Here is a 14264-nt window from a genome sequence, read left to right as displayed (position 1 = left end):
CTACTGTGCAGAATGAGACTGTCTCCTAAGTATAGGAGTAAATGTATAGAATTGTAGCCTTAATTTGTGATAATCATTATGTCATGCAAGACCCTCGATGTCACATAAAATTTGTCAGACTTTAACGGATTCTCTAACTTGGAAGTATGCCATATTTTATTGAACCATTTCCAAATTTATGGAATCTTACCTGATTTTTATTTACTGGTAACCAGATTTTTTTTTTTTGCTGTCATTAACATGTTCTCAGTTAGCTAATAATTGCACTTGTTTACTGAATCTTTCAATACAGGCAAGTAAAATAACCTCTGGTTTTAATGGAATTGTTTATCATAGTCATTGCCATCCAATATGCCTGGGGGGATGCATACAAAATATCTGTGAAATCAGCCTTATTGTTACAACACCTCTAACATCGTGTGTTCCTTACATTATATCTGCTTAAAATGTCTAGTGTTAGCATCTTCTTTAAAATAATACAAGGAGAATCTGCTTGCATAGGTGTGAATATATTTCCCACATTTATTTTATCTTCTGACAACAACTAGGAAATAGGAAAACCAATTGAAAACCACTTTTGTAAATGCTCTTCTTGTTTAGCAGGAGTAACTAAACCTCATTTCAGGGTCTTGATTTCTGCCTTCCCCCCCCCCCCAACCCCATCCCACTAATTTTAGCAGCAGAGGCAATATGTTTTGGGGAGTGAATGCATAGTTCTACATAAAGTCAAACCGAACATGCAGATACACATTCAGACTAAATACAGGTCATAAATATTTGACGAGGGGATTTTGATCTCCATAGAAGTATGTATGTATTTGAGAGAGACAAAAGACTTCTGCATGCTGCATTCTCTGGCCATACCCTGCCATTCCTGCTTCTCTGGCAGGTCACCCTGCCAGCGCTAACTCTCTGCTCCTCCTCTCCTCAGGCTTTTGAGCTGAACCAGTCCATCCAGCAGGGAGGACGGGGAAGTAGAGCAGTTGACTCCTCCCTCCACCCGTCTCCAGTGGAACGCAAGGTGGGAATCGCGCTCTGCCCTGCCATGCTCTTCCCCAAGGACACAACTGGCTCCTTTCTTAGCATGCCTGAGCCTGGGCACTCTAACTTTCATTTTCAACTGGCATGTATCTAACAACTAACTAACAAGGGAAGGGGGCCAGACCTATGGGAATAGGACTGGCCCTTAAATTCACCCCCCTTCCCATCTAGCAATGAGCGCGCTTCCTGTACCGCCTCTCCTTGCGTCTCCTCACTTGAACTAACTCCTTCTTCCCCAGGCTCGCATAAGGTTTGTGCCAGGAACGAACACTCTCAGGATGTTTGACCTTGCTACATATAGTATAGAACCATGTCTTTGACTGTTTGAAATTGAGACAAATTTGCTTGCTGTTTCAAGCAAAAGTTTGCTTGATGTGAGGTGGCATGAATAATTAGCCTGGGGTAATCAAGGTTGTGATGACTGTGGGAGCTGGGGGTGGGGTGGGCCTATTGTATATGCTTAATTGTTGTGAGGAGTGTGGACTTCATTAACGATTACATACAGTTTTTGTAAGTATGTTTGCTGAGAAATCATATAAAAAAAGAAAATGATGAGAAAATGTGTTTTTCTTGTGTATCAGATGTAATGTATGCGTCTTCCACTGATTATTGCAAGTCATAGCCGATGCAGGAAGCCATCCCATTAATTCCTTTCCAGTTTTCTCATTGTTGTCATTTAATTGATAAGGACGACAGTTAGTTGGGAGGAGATTATGAGATTTCCATTAGTCTCTATTAGTAGAAACTTTGTGGGCATGGTCCTACAATTGGCTAAAGACTTTGGTGTGGGAATGAACTATTTCAGTTGCTCAGCTCATATGGTTTCCCTCAAAGAAACATTATCAAAGCAGCATGGAATCCAGCCATATGACAATTCCTACGGTACATTGCTCTGTGAACATAGGGATTGGTCCTAATTAACAGAACCCTTTTTATGTCAGATAGTATTAAGGATGGTATGTTTCCCCATTTACAGGGTAGTGCTGAATAATTAGATTGATTGAGAGGTTGAGCTCCTAATGTGGATTTGTATGGGACTAAAGCCTCCTTTCACTCAGCAGTAGGTACTCTCCCATGTGTGTTCAAGATGGTGCACAAAAAAAGAAGACAGGAAATGCTACAGTATATGCTATTCTTTTCAAGGCTGAATAGTCTTGGTTGGAGTGTTTGAAACTTTCACAAGAAAACAACTGAACCTAATCTTGAGAATCTCAACTTTCCTTAATGTTTTGGTGTTGTTTGATTGTAAATTAGAGAATCAGCCTAAAATGTAGTGCTCTGATTTCTTAGCATTTTCTTCCTTCTGTTGGATTCTCTAGTTTTGATAATGCTTTGTCTTACCCCTGGAGTCACCCTGGTAGCTGTTTTCATCTAAATCTATAGGGCCTGATTGTGTGCTGCTGGACTGGAGCGGGGTCATTGTCAAAGACATTATTATTATTATTATTATTATTATTATTATTATTATTATTATACAGTGTATAAGTAATATTGGGTTTTCTTATTCTCTTTTATTTATTGAATGTTCCATTTTACACTTCAAAACAGAAAACTCACAAGTGGCACAATCACTTTTGCATTTTGCACAAGATGCACACTTTTTCTCAGTGCCAAACAATGACATTTGACACCAAAGCAGTCTGCCCACATAAGCCCAAAGCTCTAAATAAAAAGGAAGTGCAACTCCTAAGCAAATACACACCCCCATTCTCAGTTTCTATACAGAGTCTGAAAGTCTTCTGTTTCACTTCTTTTGTTATTTACAGTATTGCATTTATTAGTAGGAAAAGAAGTTCTCAAGCTGACTTTTAACAGACATGTTCCTCTAAGGTCAACACATTAAACTACAACTAGGTGTAATTAGCTGTAGGTATAACTGCTTAGCAGCCTGCATCTGCTGTCTGCAGGATTTACTAGAACTATACTGTAGTTTTGTGTGTCAACACTTGGTCTCATTCAAAAGCCAGCTTCCATTTTCCTGCTCTTTGTAGCTTGGATCTACAGCTTCTACTTGATGTGCTATTTATATTATCACTGATTGCTGTTAGCCAGTTAAAATGCATTGCAGTGTCAGGAGCCATCCTACTTTCCTCACTCCCTTGGGCATTGTCAGCATGTGTTTGACATACATTAGAAAGAGGAAGCAAGTCTTCACTGATATCCTGCCACTGTTGACCTCCCAAGCTGTTACCACAACGAGGTGGGGAAGAGAGTGGGATGTATCAGATGATGAGAAGATGCAAAGGGAATGGAGCAGAAAACACACTTGTCACATCCTACTGCAGTCTGGAACCCTTCAAGCCCCCTTTTCTATCTTTTGATAAATTGCAGATCCCAACTACCACCTGTGGATGGAACCTATAATGGCACCAAATAATACAATTTGTGACATTCCCATTAGTACAACTCCTGTAAACTGTGTGGTGCTTAAACTTCAAACAGCTGTTTTATCCCAAACTTATCAATCATGTTCCATTTATTTGTATACTATGTAAAGAAACGCGGGTGGTGCTGTGGTCTAAACCACAGACTAGGGCTTGCCGGTCAGAAGGTTGGCGGTTCGAATCCCCACGACGGGGTGAGCTCCCGCTGCTCGGTCCCAGCTCCTGTCAACCTAGCAGTTAAAAAGCACGTCAAAAGTACAAGTAGATAAATAGGTACCGCTCCGGTGGGAAGGTAAATGGCGTTTCCGTGCGCTGCTCTGATTCACCAGAAGCGGCTTAGTCATGCTGGCTGGCCACATGACCCGGAAGCTGTATGCCAGCTCCCTTGGCCAATAAAGCGAGATGAGTGCCGCAACTCCAGAGTTGTCCGCGACTGGACCTTTACCTTTACCTTTATGTAAAGAAACTGCATTTGCACTTGTCTTCAGTCAAGTGGAGTTCTATGGACAGATGTCGCTATCCCCACTTTAATAAAGAATCCTTGCAACATTTAGTGCTCTTTTCAAAGTCATCCAGTGAAATCCCAAGAGTGCCACAGGCTTTAGCAAAATAATCAGGAGTTTCAAATTATGCATCAGAGACAGAGATTCAAACAAAGCCAGCTCAGGTAGGTTCCAGATATGAACCCGGGAGGCTCATAATGCCCACCTAAATGCATAGTGGGGAAAGCACTTATTAACTGTAAAATATATGCAGCATCAAATCGTTTGGTGAAAATAAAAAATAAATTTAGAGCTGAGACAGATTGAAAGGAATTGCAAAATAAGAGGGTGTTTGTGTGGCATTGAAATGTCATCAGGTTTGATGCACCACCACATCAAGGCCCTTTCCTCCACAGCCACCTGCTGCACCTCAGTTGACTAGAATTGAGCCCTGGCTAAGGGCGTAGAGGCTGGGTAGGCATATGTGGAGGGAGGGTTTTTGGGGGGGACCCTGGTCCCAAGCCACTTAGACCCCTGGCATTATTCAAGTGTCTGTATCTAGTGAGAACTCTTTGGACATGTGTCTGTGCTGGCATTAGCTGGTATTTCTGGCCCCCATGAAACTGTATGCTGGGACCACAAATTCCCTATGCTCATATTCATGTCCGTTCTTTTATCTCATTCACTCATCCCAACTCTAGTTCCTTATGCTGCTGACTCAGCCCATTCTGCTAAAAGTAGCTGACTTTAGCCATTCCTCAGGTGAAAGATGAACTACAGAAAGGGGTTTATTCTGTCCAATCCAATCCATCTTGAAGATAGCATCAGCACCATTTACCAAAGATCAATAGGGTGAATGCTGTCAAAAGAATGAACTCCATAATAGTCTGAGTTAAAAATATTTGACCCGTTTATCTCACACTCCCTATCTTTTCAATCCTTACACCACCCCATTCTTAAAACACAAAGCTTTTAAACTGCTCTGCTTTCCATTCACTGGATTTGGGGGGGGGGAGCCCTGAAAAGTTCTCACTCACATTTTTGTAGGAATGATCTGTTAATAAATAGCCACAATTCTAGAACAGTAGCTGCACAATGGCCTATTGGACCCTATTCAACAAAAGAAGACGTTTAGCTTAGACTTAGAAAAACAAGTGACAGTATCAGTAGTAAATATTTTTCATGGCCAATAAAATATAATAAAATATTTTAACAGACTTTTGTTTTCTTTAAAAACATGCTGAAGTCATTTTTTTTTTACATTTTAATAAAAACATTTTGGGTAAAATGATATGAACACATATGTTTACTTCCCAATAAATCAATAATATAAAAATAAGTATGTTCCAGCTAAAAATTACATTTCATTTAACAGTTCATGCCAATGTTTGTCTACTCAGAAGTAGGTCCGACTGAGGGTACTTTCAGTTGGATGTTTATTGTGGGATTATTGATTGATTGATTGATTGCCACATTCACATAACATTGTCAGCATCAAAATGTTAGCCCACATCCTCCTCACTCCAAATTAATCTGCATAGACCCTTTCTAGAGGAAATCTGATATATACCACCTGTTGCCAACAGTCTTGTTTGCAATAGCTCAATGACCTGTTTTCATATTAAACTCCTGTCTGGAAGCACCTTGACTTCACAGGGGCCTACTCGCAAGTAAGTATGTCAAGTTCTGCAACCTAAGCCACTCCCATCAAAATAAGTGGGAATTAAAAGCAGTGCCAGATTAAACCCTATGGAGGCCCCTAGGCAGTCGAAATCTTGCCCTCCCCCCTTGTGCATGCACTGTAATGGGATAATATTGAACTAAGAAAACTTGATTGTAATTTTCTTTCAAGATCAAATCAATATTATTTTGATCTGTTGTCACGGGCCCCTAAAATGCATGAGGCCTAGAGTTCAGTGCCTATTCCCCGCCTATTTGGTAATCTGGTACTAATTAATAGTGCTTAACGTTGGAAGATTATGTTTAATGTTTTCATCAAACCACAAGAGGTATTTTGTGGGGGGAAACCTCTTAAACCTTTACACGGCATTTTTCTTTAATTTCTAAATGGCTTCCAGCCCACTAAAGCAGCGATTTCCAAACATTTCATTAAAAAGATCCACTTGTGGGATTTCTTTCCCAAATGTTGATTCTACCACCCTGGTTTGGCAGTCTCTTCTCCACTGCTCCTTCTGCTGCATTGGCACCTACAAGCATTGCCAGCATCCTAGCAACCCTCATATAAGGCAGAAGTGGATCCCAGTGTACCGCTTGTGAGTCACTGAAGTAATGAGTCATTAGTTTCATGATAGGAGGGATTCAAATGGCATTCACTCACTCTGAATTTCTCAGCAATATTTAAGGCCTGCATCCTATCTGGTCTGCTCTGTAACGGTTGATTGTCCTCTGGGGTGGGTGGGGGAAATGTGACATCCATGATTTATTGTTGTTTCATACTCGGAAGAGGTTGTAGCACTTCACAGGATGTTTGAAGGCAATCTGAAATTCAGCAGTGCCTAGGTACTACTTAGTAATAGCATGTGGTAACTAGACACTTACGGTACCTGTAGTGTTCACACATTACAGCACACAGTTGTTTCACTTCACCCAGTGGTCATACCCAGTGGGAAAAGTCTGAAAATGTATTGTTGTGCGCTAACATTGCAGGGAAAACGTTGAATCTTTGACTAGAATGTTACATGCAGTGTGTCTTGAGATGGGGAGGTCCAAAAGTATGAATTTTGGGAATGGCTTTGTAAAGTAGCACCATGCGGATAAAGATGGTGGGATACACTATTTTTATATTAATGATTTTTTTTCATTTACAGTACAGGTTTCTTTAGGAGGAGAAATGTTACTTCTGCAACTTTAAAATGAGACACATATTTGGGAGGTGTGCAATAGAGTTGAAGGGACAGAATGTATACTGTATGTCTTGTTTGTTCTGTTTGTATAAAAATCCAATAAAAATTATTTTTTAAAAAAAATGAAAAATGAAATTGATATAAAACTTGTAAGAGTAGCATGTAGACAGTACTGCAGTTGCTAGGGTGGTGTTTGCACCAGCTTTCTACATGGTTTGGTGGTGATTTTTCTCCATGCCTTCACAGGGTCTCAGAACAAAATAAAGTCTGTAGTGGCATGGAAAAAAATAGCTTTGCATGGTGAGGTAATGAACTCACCAGTGAGTCAGCCATCATTGAAAAATGATTTAAAGCAGCTTCCATGGGGCAGACATATTACATGCCAGGATTTCTTATATTCAACTGCTTGTAACCTTGTTGGACGAAAATTCCACTCCAGAGAGATGCGGTTTGGACAGTGTATTCATGTATGCAGCATCTTGTATTCCATGTACCTTTAGATGCTCTCTGATTAAAAAGAGTTGTGAAGGCCTGAGGTAATAGTGTGTGGTAAAGCAAATCATTGATCTACCTGTTGGCTTACTTTTTTCCAGGATTACATATTCTACCTGGAACCAGAGAAGCTTGAGTCAGGAAAAGGAAAGTGCTCATATGACCCAAAGGTGGACACCGTATCAGCATTAATAAGTGAGTTCCATGGTTGTGCAACATCAGTCATTCTATAGGCATACAATTGTAGAGTTGGAGGGGATCCCCAGGGTCATCTAGTCCAACCTCCTGCAATGCAGGAATCTCAACTAAAGCATCCATGACAGATGGCCATCCAGCCTCTGCTGAGAAATTTCCTAAGCATGCAGCGCGACAGCAGCTCTGTGCCAGGAAATGATTTTGGCCATCCTCAGGCATGGATGAGTTATCTGGAAATGTCATCGGAGTTAATGGGAAAAGATCATGGCCTCTCAGATGCTGATAAAGAAGAGAAAAAGCATACTGTTCACTAAACTGCAGTGTCCCTTCTGGTGGGAGAAGAGGAGGAATAGGGCTTTGGCGAATAGCAAAGTTCTGAGAGGTTCATTGGCAAAATTTCACAGATGACATTTATGTCACTTCGTTGCAGTCCAATCGTTTCCACTTATCCATCAGACATGCTTATTCCTCCCACTGCCCTAGCATTCCAAAACAACACAATGCCTGAGTGGCCAGCTATATTCACATATAGTCGGCTATATTCTGACTTAAACCAGCTGCAAATTTCATGCAGACCCCACAGACTAGGGCTTCCCTTGAGAAACCTGGTCCTTTCCATTGGTCATGCTAGAGTTACCAATGTATATTTTACTCTTGCCCTTTAATGTATATATATAATAAATATATCTTTGAATGTTCTCATCTTCTTGGATTTTTATATCCTTCCCTCACCACATAGACCCACCTTTTTTCACTCAGCCCCAGGTTGATTTCACTCAACCCCAGGTTGATTTCAAGCATGGACATCCTCTGAACGTTGTCCTGTGTGGCCATACCATCTCCCGCAGGGCCCCTTCATCTCCAGTTCAAATGGTGGCTCAAGCTCCACAGGGCTTTCCCCATGTGGAGGTCTGGGATTACATAACTTCACAGCAGGGAGATAATTAGGAGTGGTATCATTGTCCTGCTGACCCTGGGCCTACTACTGGCACAACAGCTGCACCACTCTCCCCTAAGAGTCAGTTCCAGTGCTGGCCAAAGTTCTTTCTTCCTGCAAATCCCCCAACCGCTTGATATGGCCTGGCTGCCTCTGATCTTGTCCAAGCATTAGTATCCATTTACACGACAAGCCCCAAACTTCTTAATTAATCTGAAAGCAGCTGCAGCACTGGCCTGAGACAAGCAGGAATTGTGCCCTTGTACCAGTGGGTTCCTGGCTGAGTGCTGGACCTGATTAGCAGCTTTGCTAATGAACTTAGGTTCATCTCTGTAAGCCTTATTAATTTCTGTATAAGAGATTCAGAGCAGTGGTAGGAAAGCTGTAGAAGGGCACCTAACAGTTCATATGTTGTGCATGACTAATAATCTTGATCCTTTTCTCCCCTGCCTTTGATCATTATGAGATTTCTTCTATCAATGAGAGGTCAGAGCAACAAGAAAGGGCCCCTTCTACAGAGACCTTGCTTTCCCCTTGTCATTTCTTTTTATTCCCACTCTCCAAGAACAATTCACACAGATTCCAAGTTTGATCTCACACTTACCACCAAATAGGACCACCATACCCCCATTTTTTTAGCATTTAATTAATTCATCCTTAAATATATAGCCGTTCCATGCTGATGGAAGCTTCAGGCATGACCTGAATGAAGTCGGGAGACCAGGAAGTGCAGGTGCTTTGCTCTTTTCGTTTTCCCACAACTCTTATCCAGTGTCACTCAGTACCATAATTCTTGTGCATGGACAAGAATTAGGAGATACAGTCCCCCTTTACTCTTTATTTCATGTTTTAATTACAAATTTCTGAATCCTCCTGAGTATTAGCACCTAAAGCATCTGAGTTAGGGGAAGGGAACTTATTTTCCTCTAAATTCTAAGTTTGTCTATAAAAATTGTGGGTGATGCCACCAGAGTGGTATGACATGGAAAGGCCACATGTTTTCACAAGGGAGAAGATGGGGGAAAGAGCACAGAACAGAGAAACCCTAAACTATTTAAACTATATTAGGTGTGAAGGGCAGTTGATGCACCTAGGGTCAAACTAGATGAGATGCAGGAAATCTGTGATTGGTTCTCATGGTGGTGGTTTTAAAGCAGCTGTGGGGGCTTTTGAATGGAATGAGGCAGTGGCTCTGAGAGAGGGATTAATCCCCCCCTACACACACACACACACACACACACACACACACACACACACACAAACCACACACACACGGATTTCCCAGTCTAAATCACATTTCCCCTCAAACCTGAGAAAAAATATATATGGCTGTCTGTATACTATTTTCCCTTATCAGGCAAATAGTGGAAGTGGCTGCAGTTTAGACAAGAAAAAGGCCTTGGTTAAATTCACCCTCCTCTGAACACTGTGTTCAGAGGTTATGTGTGACAGAGGGAGATGGAGAGAGAGAACTCTAATCAGAGTTTTCTTGTTGAGTTTGAGAATGAAAGGACTACAGAAGGAGGTGAGTTTCTCCTTTTCCTACCCATTTAAGAGTTCTAAGCAAATGAATGAATGTTGAGGATCTAAGAAAGACAATGGTTCCAGTTTCATAGTCTGGCAATACTGTCTGTGCCATCCATGCCCAAAATAAAACTTTGCATTCTTTTCTCACATGGAGATGTACAAACCCCTGGTGCACAACTTTTTTGGGGGGTGGATGGAGGTGGGCAAAGAAGAAGGTTGAGGTACTTGTCTTCACATCATGGTTCAAAGTGCCAGTGAGTAGCTTCCCTGTTTCTGCAGGTGTCATTTAAGAAGTGAACCATTCCAGGTATTTTGTATACTGTATTTCCCCCTGATCCCTCTCTTTCACAGAACCAGTGGGGTGAGTGGTTGGGAATCCTGCCTCAACAAAACTCAATTAAGTTCATTAATTTTCTTCCCCCTATCCTCTGTTGCCCACAGATGAAGAACTCTATGCTGGTGTCTACATTGACTTCATGGGCACTGATGCCGCCATCTTCCGCACCATGGGCAAGCAGACTGCCATGAGGACTGACCAATACAACTCCCGTTGGCTAAATGGTGAGTGAAAGGAGGGCAGACTGCAGAGTGTGAAGTGCAGAGGACAAAAAGCAGGGCCGCATTCATGATCTTTGTGTCCAGTGTCCATGCTACATGGTGGGAATTGTGACTTAGAGCACAGAGTTTCCCTCTCTTCTTTCCTCTCTCTGTTTCAGAATATTATTGTAAGAAAGAAAATGTGAATAAAAAGAGGCTTTAGTTAAGAAACCATTATACTAGCAGGAGCGTTAACCAATAACTCCCCTCCCCTTGGTCTTCAAGTTCCTTCTGTGAGTGCACACTGTTCCATGGTGACTTTTCAAGTCTGGCTTCCCGAGGGCTTCATGCCAAGTCATATCAGCTGCCTACAATTGGTTTCTTTTATCTGTCCATATATAGCCAGCTCAGTGGGCTTTGTTGTGGATGATGGAATCTTAATTTAGCTCTCTGGACCCCCATTTCTCATCCTGGTGCCCTTTGAGTCTCCTTTGCTGTTACTGTGTCCCCATGACACCTATCATACCCTTCTTCTGTACTCCCTTCTGTTCTCTGTCCTTGATACTTGATTTTGCTATCGCCTTGCCCTTGCACTGACACTTGTCCACACTTTCTGTCTAGCTCCCAAGACACCAGGAATAGGGCTCTCCTGCCCTGTTGATGCCTTGCCATCTATGTGGAACACAAAATACAGAATCTGTAAGTGTGTTCTATGTGGAACACAAAATACATCTATGTGGAACACAAAATACAGAATCTGCAAGTGTTCCTACTTCATTTGGGCTTTGCAGAGCACATCACTGAAGAAGTCATTGTCTTCTATAATTTTCTTTCCATAAAGAAAAAAGATGTGCTAAGTTAAGATACACTTTTATATAACTTTTGTCCAGCCATCTGGTCATTTCAGGAGTGTGTTGGTGTTTGACTAGTTTCTCTCTTTGCTTGATTCCTTGGCTATGTCCCCTTTTGTGCATTCAAAAGCATTTTGCTCCTGGAATTATTTCTCTACACACAGTTGGTGGTGAAGGCAGGTTTGTATTCTTGTCATTTCTGATAACTGATCCAGGGCATTTAATCTCCTGCCCTCTCTCCTCCAGCATGCATCATGAAAAGGGATCCAATGAGAGAAGGTCTCAGCTTCCCTTTTGGTTGCACTTCCAGCTGTTGTGAAGCAGCAAAAACAGCTGAGTAAACTGGAGTTGGGAATCAAATTTAGGGAGATGTCATTTTAGTAACCTGAACAGAGCTATCTATGAAAGCAAATGCTGGATTATAAGGATGACCATTTGCCTTCCATGGCAATTCTTTAGTAGTGATGGCTCTAGAGAAAATAACAACATATCCGCAAATTGCAGAGCTTCCAAGATATTCTTACAAAAGCTTTTAAGGCAGACAGGTGTGCTTTCAACCACATAAATCTTACAACTCCCCCCCCCCCAAAAAAAAGCAAGGGAATGCTTGGTACTAATGATGAAGGTTACTGACATTAGACTTATGAACAGCCCAGGCCCAGAGTTTTTCAAAGTATGGTACACAGCTTCTCTTGGATTGATTCATAGAGTTGTGTTTCTGACAACTTACAGGTCCAGTTACCTCAGCACACCGAGGTTATATGGGTGGCAGGAATTTGGCAGTAGTATGTGTGTAAGAAAGCAGTAGTGTATGTGTGTATGTGTGACAGAAAGTAATATGGGTGTAACTTGACCGATAATATGGGTGTGTCACTAGATGAAACTCCCCTTGTTCTTACACAGGAGAGGCCTAGACTTAACTATTCATAGTAGGGTTTATATTTAAGCAGAGCAGCAAGGCGTTGCGCTTCTGTCAAGGCTGCCCAGTGTCCACTTACTCCTGGGGTTGCCATATTTTAAAAAATAAAAACCAGGACACCCTGAAAGTTGAGGGTTTTTTGTTTGTTTTTTACAAAAATGCCAAGAAAACGTGATTTTTTTATTGACTTTCCTAAAATCCAGGACAGCGCCACTTTTCGGACACCCCCGGGTGTCAATTCAGCATATGAACTCCCAGTAATGTCTGGGAAAATCTGGACATATGGCAGCCCTACTCACTCCCCACCTAGAGGATGAGGATAAGGCACTTTTGGAACAAAACTGTGTGTTTCTATACAGATAAACCTTTAGCACTATTTTTCAGCCAAGTCTCAGGTAGACTTTTCCCACTTAAAATGGTTATCAGTGTTCTAACCTGCAACACCCACTCAGCCCCTTCTAGGATTTTACTTCCCCTCAGGGAATCAAGACCAGTTTGCTCTGCCTGGCTAACCCCTCTCAAGACAGTTTAACATCTGCACCTGCCCACACTGGCTTTTAATTTTTCTTTCACCGAGAGTCAAATCTCTATTTCACCTCTAAAACTGTCAGCATCTAACTTAAACTCCACACTCTCTTTCCTGATTTTCTGATGGACTCACCAGCTCTCACTGGTTGTTGGGTCACTAGGAGGCAGACCCAGGGCCTGTCCATCACAATATGAACTGGTTGTCTGGGAAATAAAATGATGTGAAAGAAACTGGGCAGGTGAGATTACCACACGAGTGAGGGACATCAGTGGTAGTGTGGGGCAGGCAGCACTTCTCTAGTACAGTACTTTTTCCGCAGTAGGAGAGAGGATGTCATCCATAAGACTGGGATTTGCCAGTGTTGCATGCTTGCGGAGTTGGAAGGCAGGACCTACCTGGCAAGAGCCTTTCCTGCACTGTTTAAAATGGGCATCTGTTTTTTACATTAAACGTATGTTAGAAAGCAGCATAATCGTCCCATAGCCTGTTACAAACAGTTCAAAATGAACCTCAGCACCATATAAAAAGGCTGCTCATTACATTTTGCTTGGTGTTGTTAAGGTTTAATGTTTTACTATGTTTTTATATATGCTGGAAGCCACCCAGAGTGGCTGGGGCAACCCAGTCAGATGGGAGGGGTACTACTTCTACTATTAGTAGTACTGCTACTAAGCATTCCTCCACTGAGCTTGTGGCAGCAAATATGGGAGTTATCCCATTTCCTCCTCATAATGGCCCTGGGAAGAAATCAGCAATGTGCTGTGTTGAGCTTCCATTACAGCAAGCATCTCTGCATGCCTGATGGAAGGATCCTCCTTTCCTCCCTCATGCATTGTTCTGTCGGTTATCCTGACTCCCCCAGAGCCAACTGTAGGGGAGGCGGGGGAGGGAAGCTCCACTATGCAAACAGAAGTTGTTGCACAGGGCTTCTGCTGATGGTAAGATGAATCCGACCCATTGTGTGGTAGGCTAGGCTGAGAAGAGTGACTTGCCCAAGGTCACCCAGTGAACTTCACGGCTAAGCAGGTATGTGAATGCAGGTCCTCACAACCAGCACCCATGGATCAACACAGCCACACTTTTGGACTCTCGGGGGTGGGGTGTGTTACTCCAGAGTCTGTCATGATGAGCTCCTGCACTTGAAAATTTATCACTGTGCCATTGGGGGACGCAGAAGAACTAGTCGCTTTTGGGAGAGGGTATCATTTCATAAAGGTTGAGAAGCACTACCTGCCTCTCAGTTTTGGGATGCCATAGTAAAGCAATTTTCCCCGGCCTGTGATTTCAATTGCTATTCACCCTTTTCAAGCTGAGCTGTGTAAGTAAAGAACTCTTAAACTACCTAATTTTGCATTACAAATGAGGTGATACAAGGAATAGAGCTCAGGACTCCAGCACTGTAGACTAAGAAGGCTTAGTTAATCAATCACATGGCCATGTTTCCTGCAGCAGCCTAGCAAACAGCTGCTTAACTCACTGAGCTTTATGTCAACTTCTTTTCTACAC

The 14264-nt window shown here is 42.2% G+C and overlaps 1 protein-coding gene across 6 annotated transcripts in view; it reads left to right on the top strand.

The window, feature by feature from the left end:
* The window catches only part of SEMA3F (semaphorin 3F), a 127532-nt gene that overhangs the window by 91398 nt on the left and 21870 nt on the right, over positions 1-14264 (top strand). For 5 of the 6 annotated variants that reach the window (XM_035105991.2, XM_035105993.2, XM_035105995.2 and 2 more), the window contains exons 6-8: positions 932-1021; positions 7365-7458; positions 10364-10483. In XM_035105991.2, coding sequence (XP_034961882.1) covers positions 932-1021; positions 7365-7458; positions 10364-10483 — 304 coding nt within the window. The remainder of the gene's footprint in view (positions 1-931; positions 1022-7364; positions 7459-10363; positions 10484-14264) is intronic. The other variant, XM_035105997.2, reaches the window with a different exon arrangement.

Source organism: Zootoca vivipara, chromosome 2, assembly GCF_963506605.1.
Source record: "Zootoca vivipara chromosome 2, rZooViv1.1, whole genome shotgun sequence".
Taxonomy (NCBI): Eukaryota; Metazoa; Chordata; class Lepidosauria; order Squamata; family Lacertidae; genus Zootoca; species Zootoca vivipara.
The sequence above is the reverse complement of the archived record's forward strand: the minus strand, read 5'-3'. Positions and strand labels throughout refer to the sequence as shown.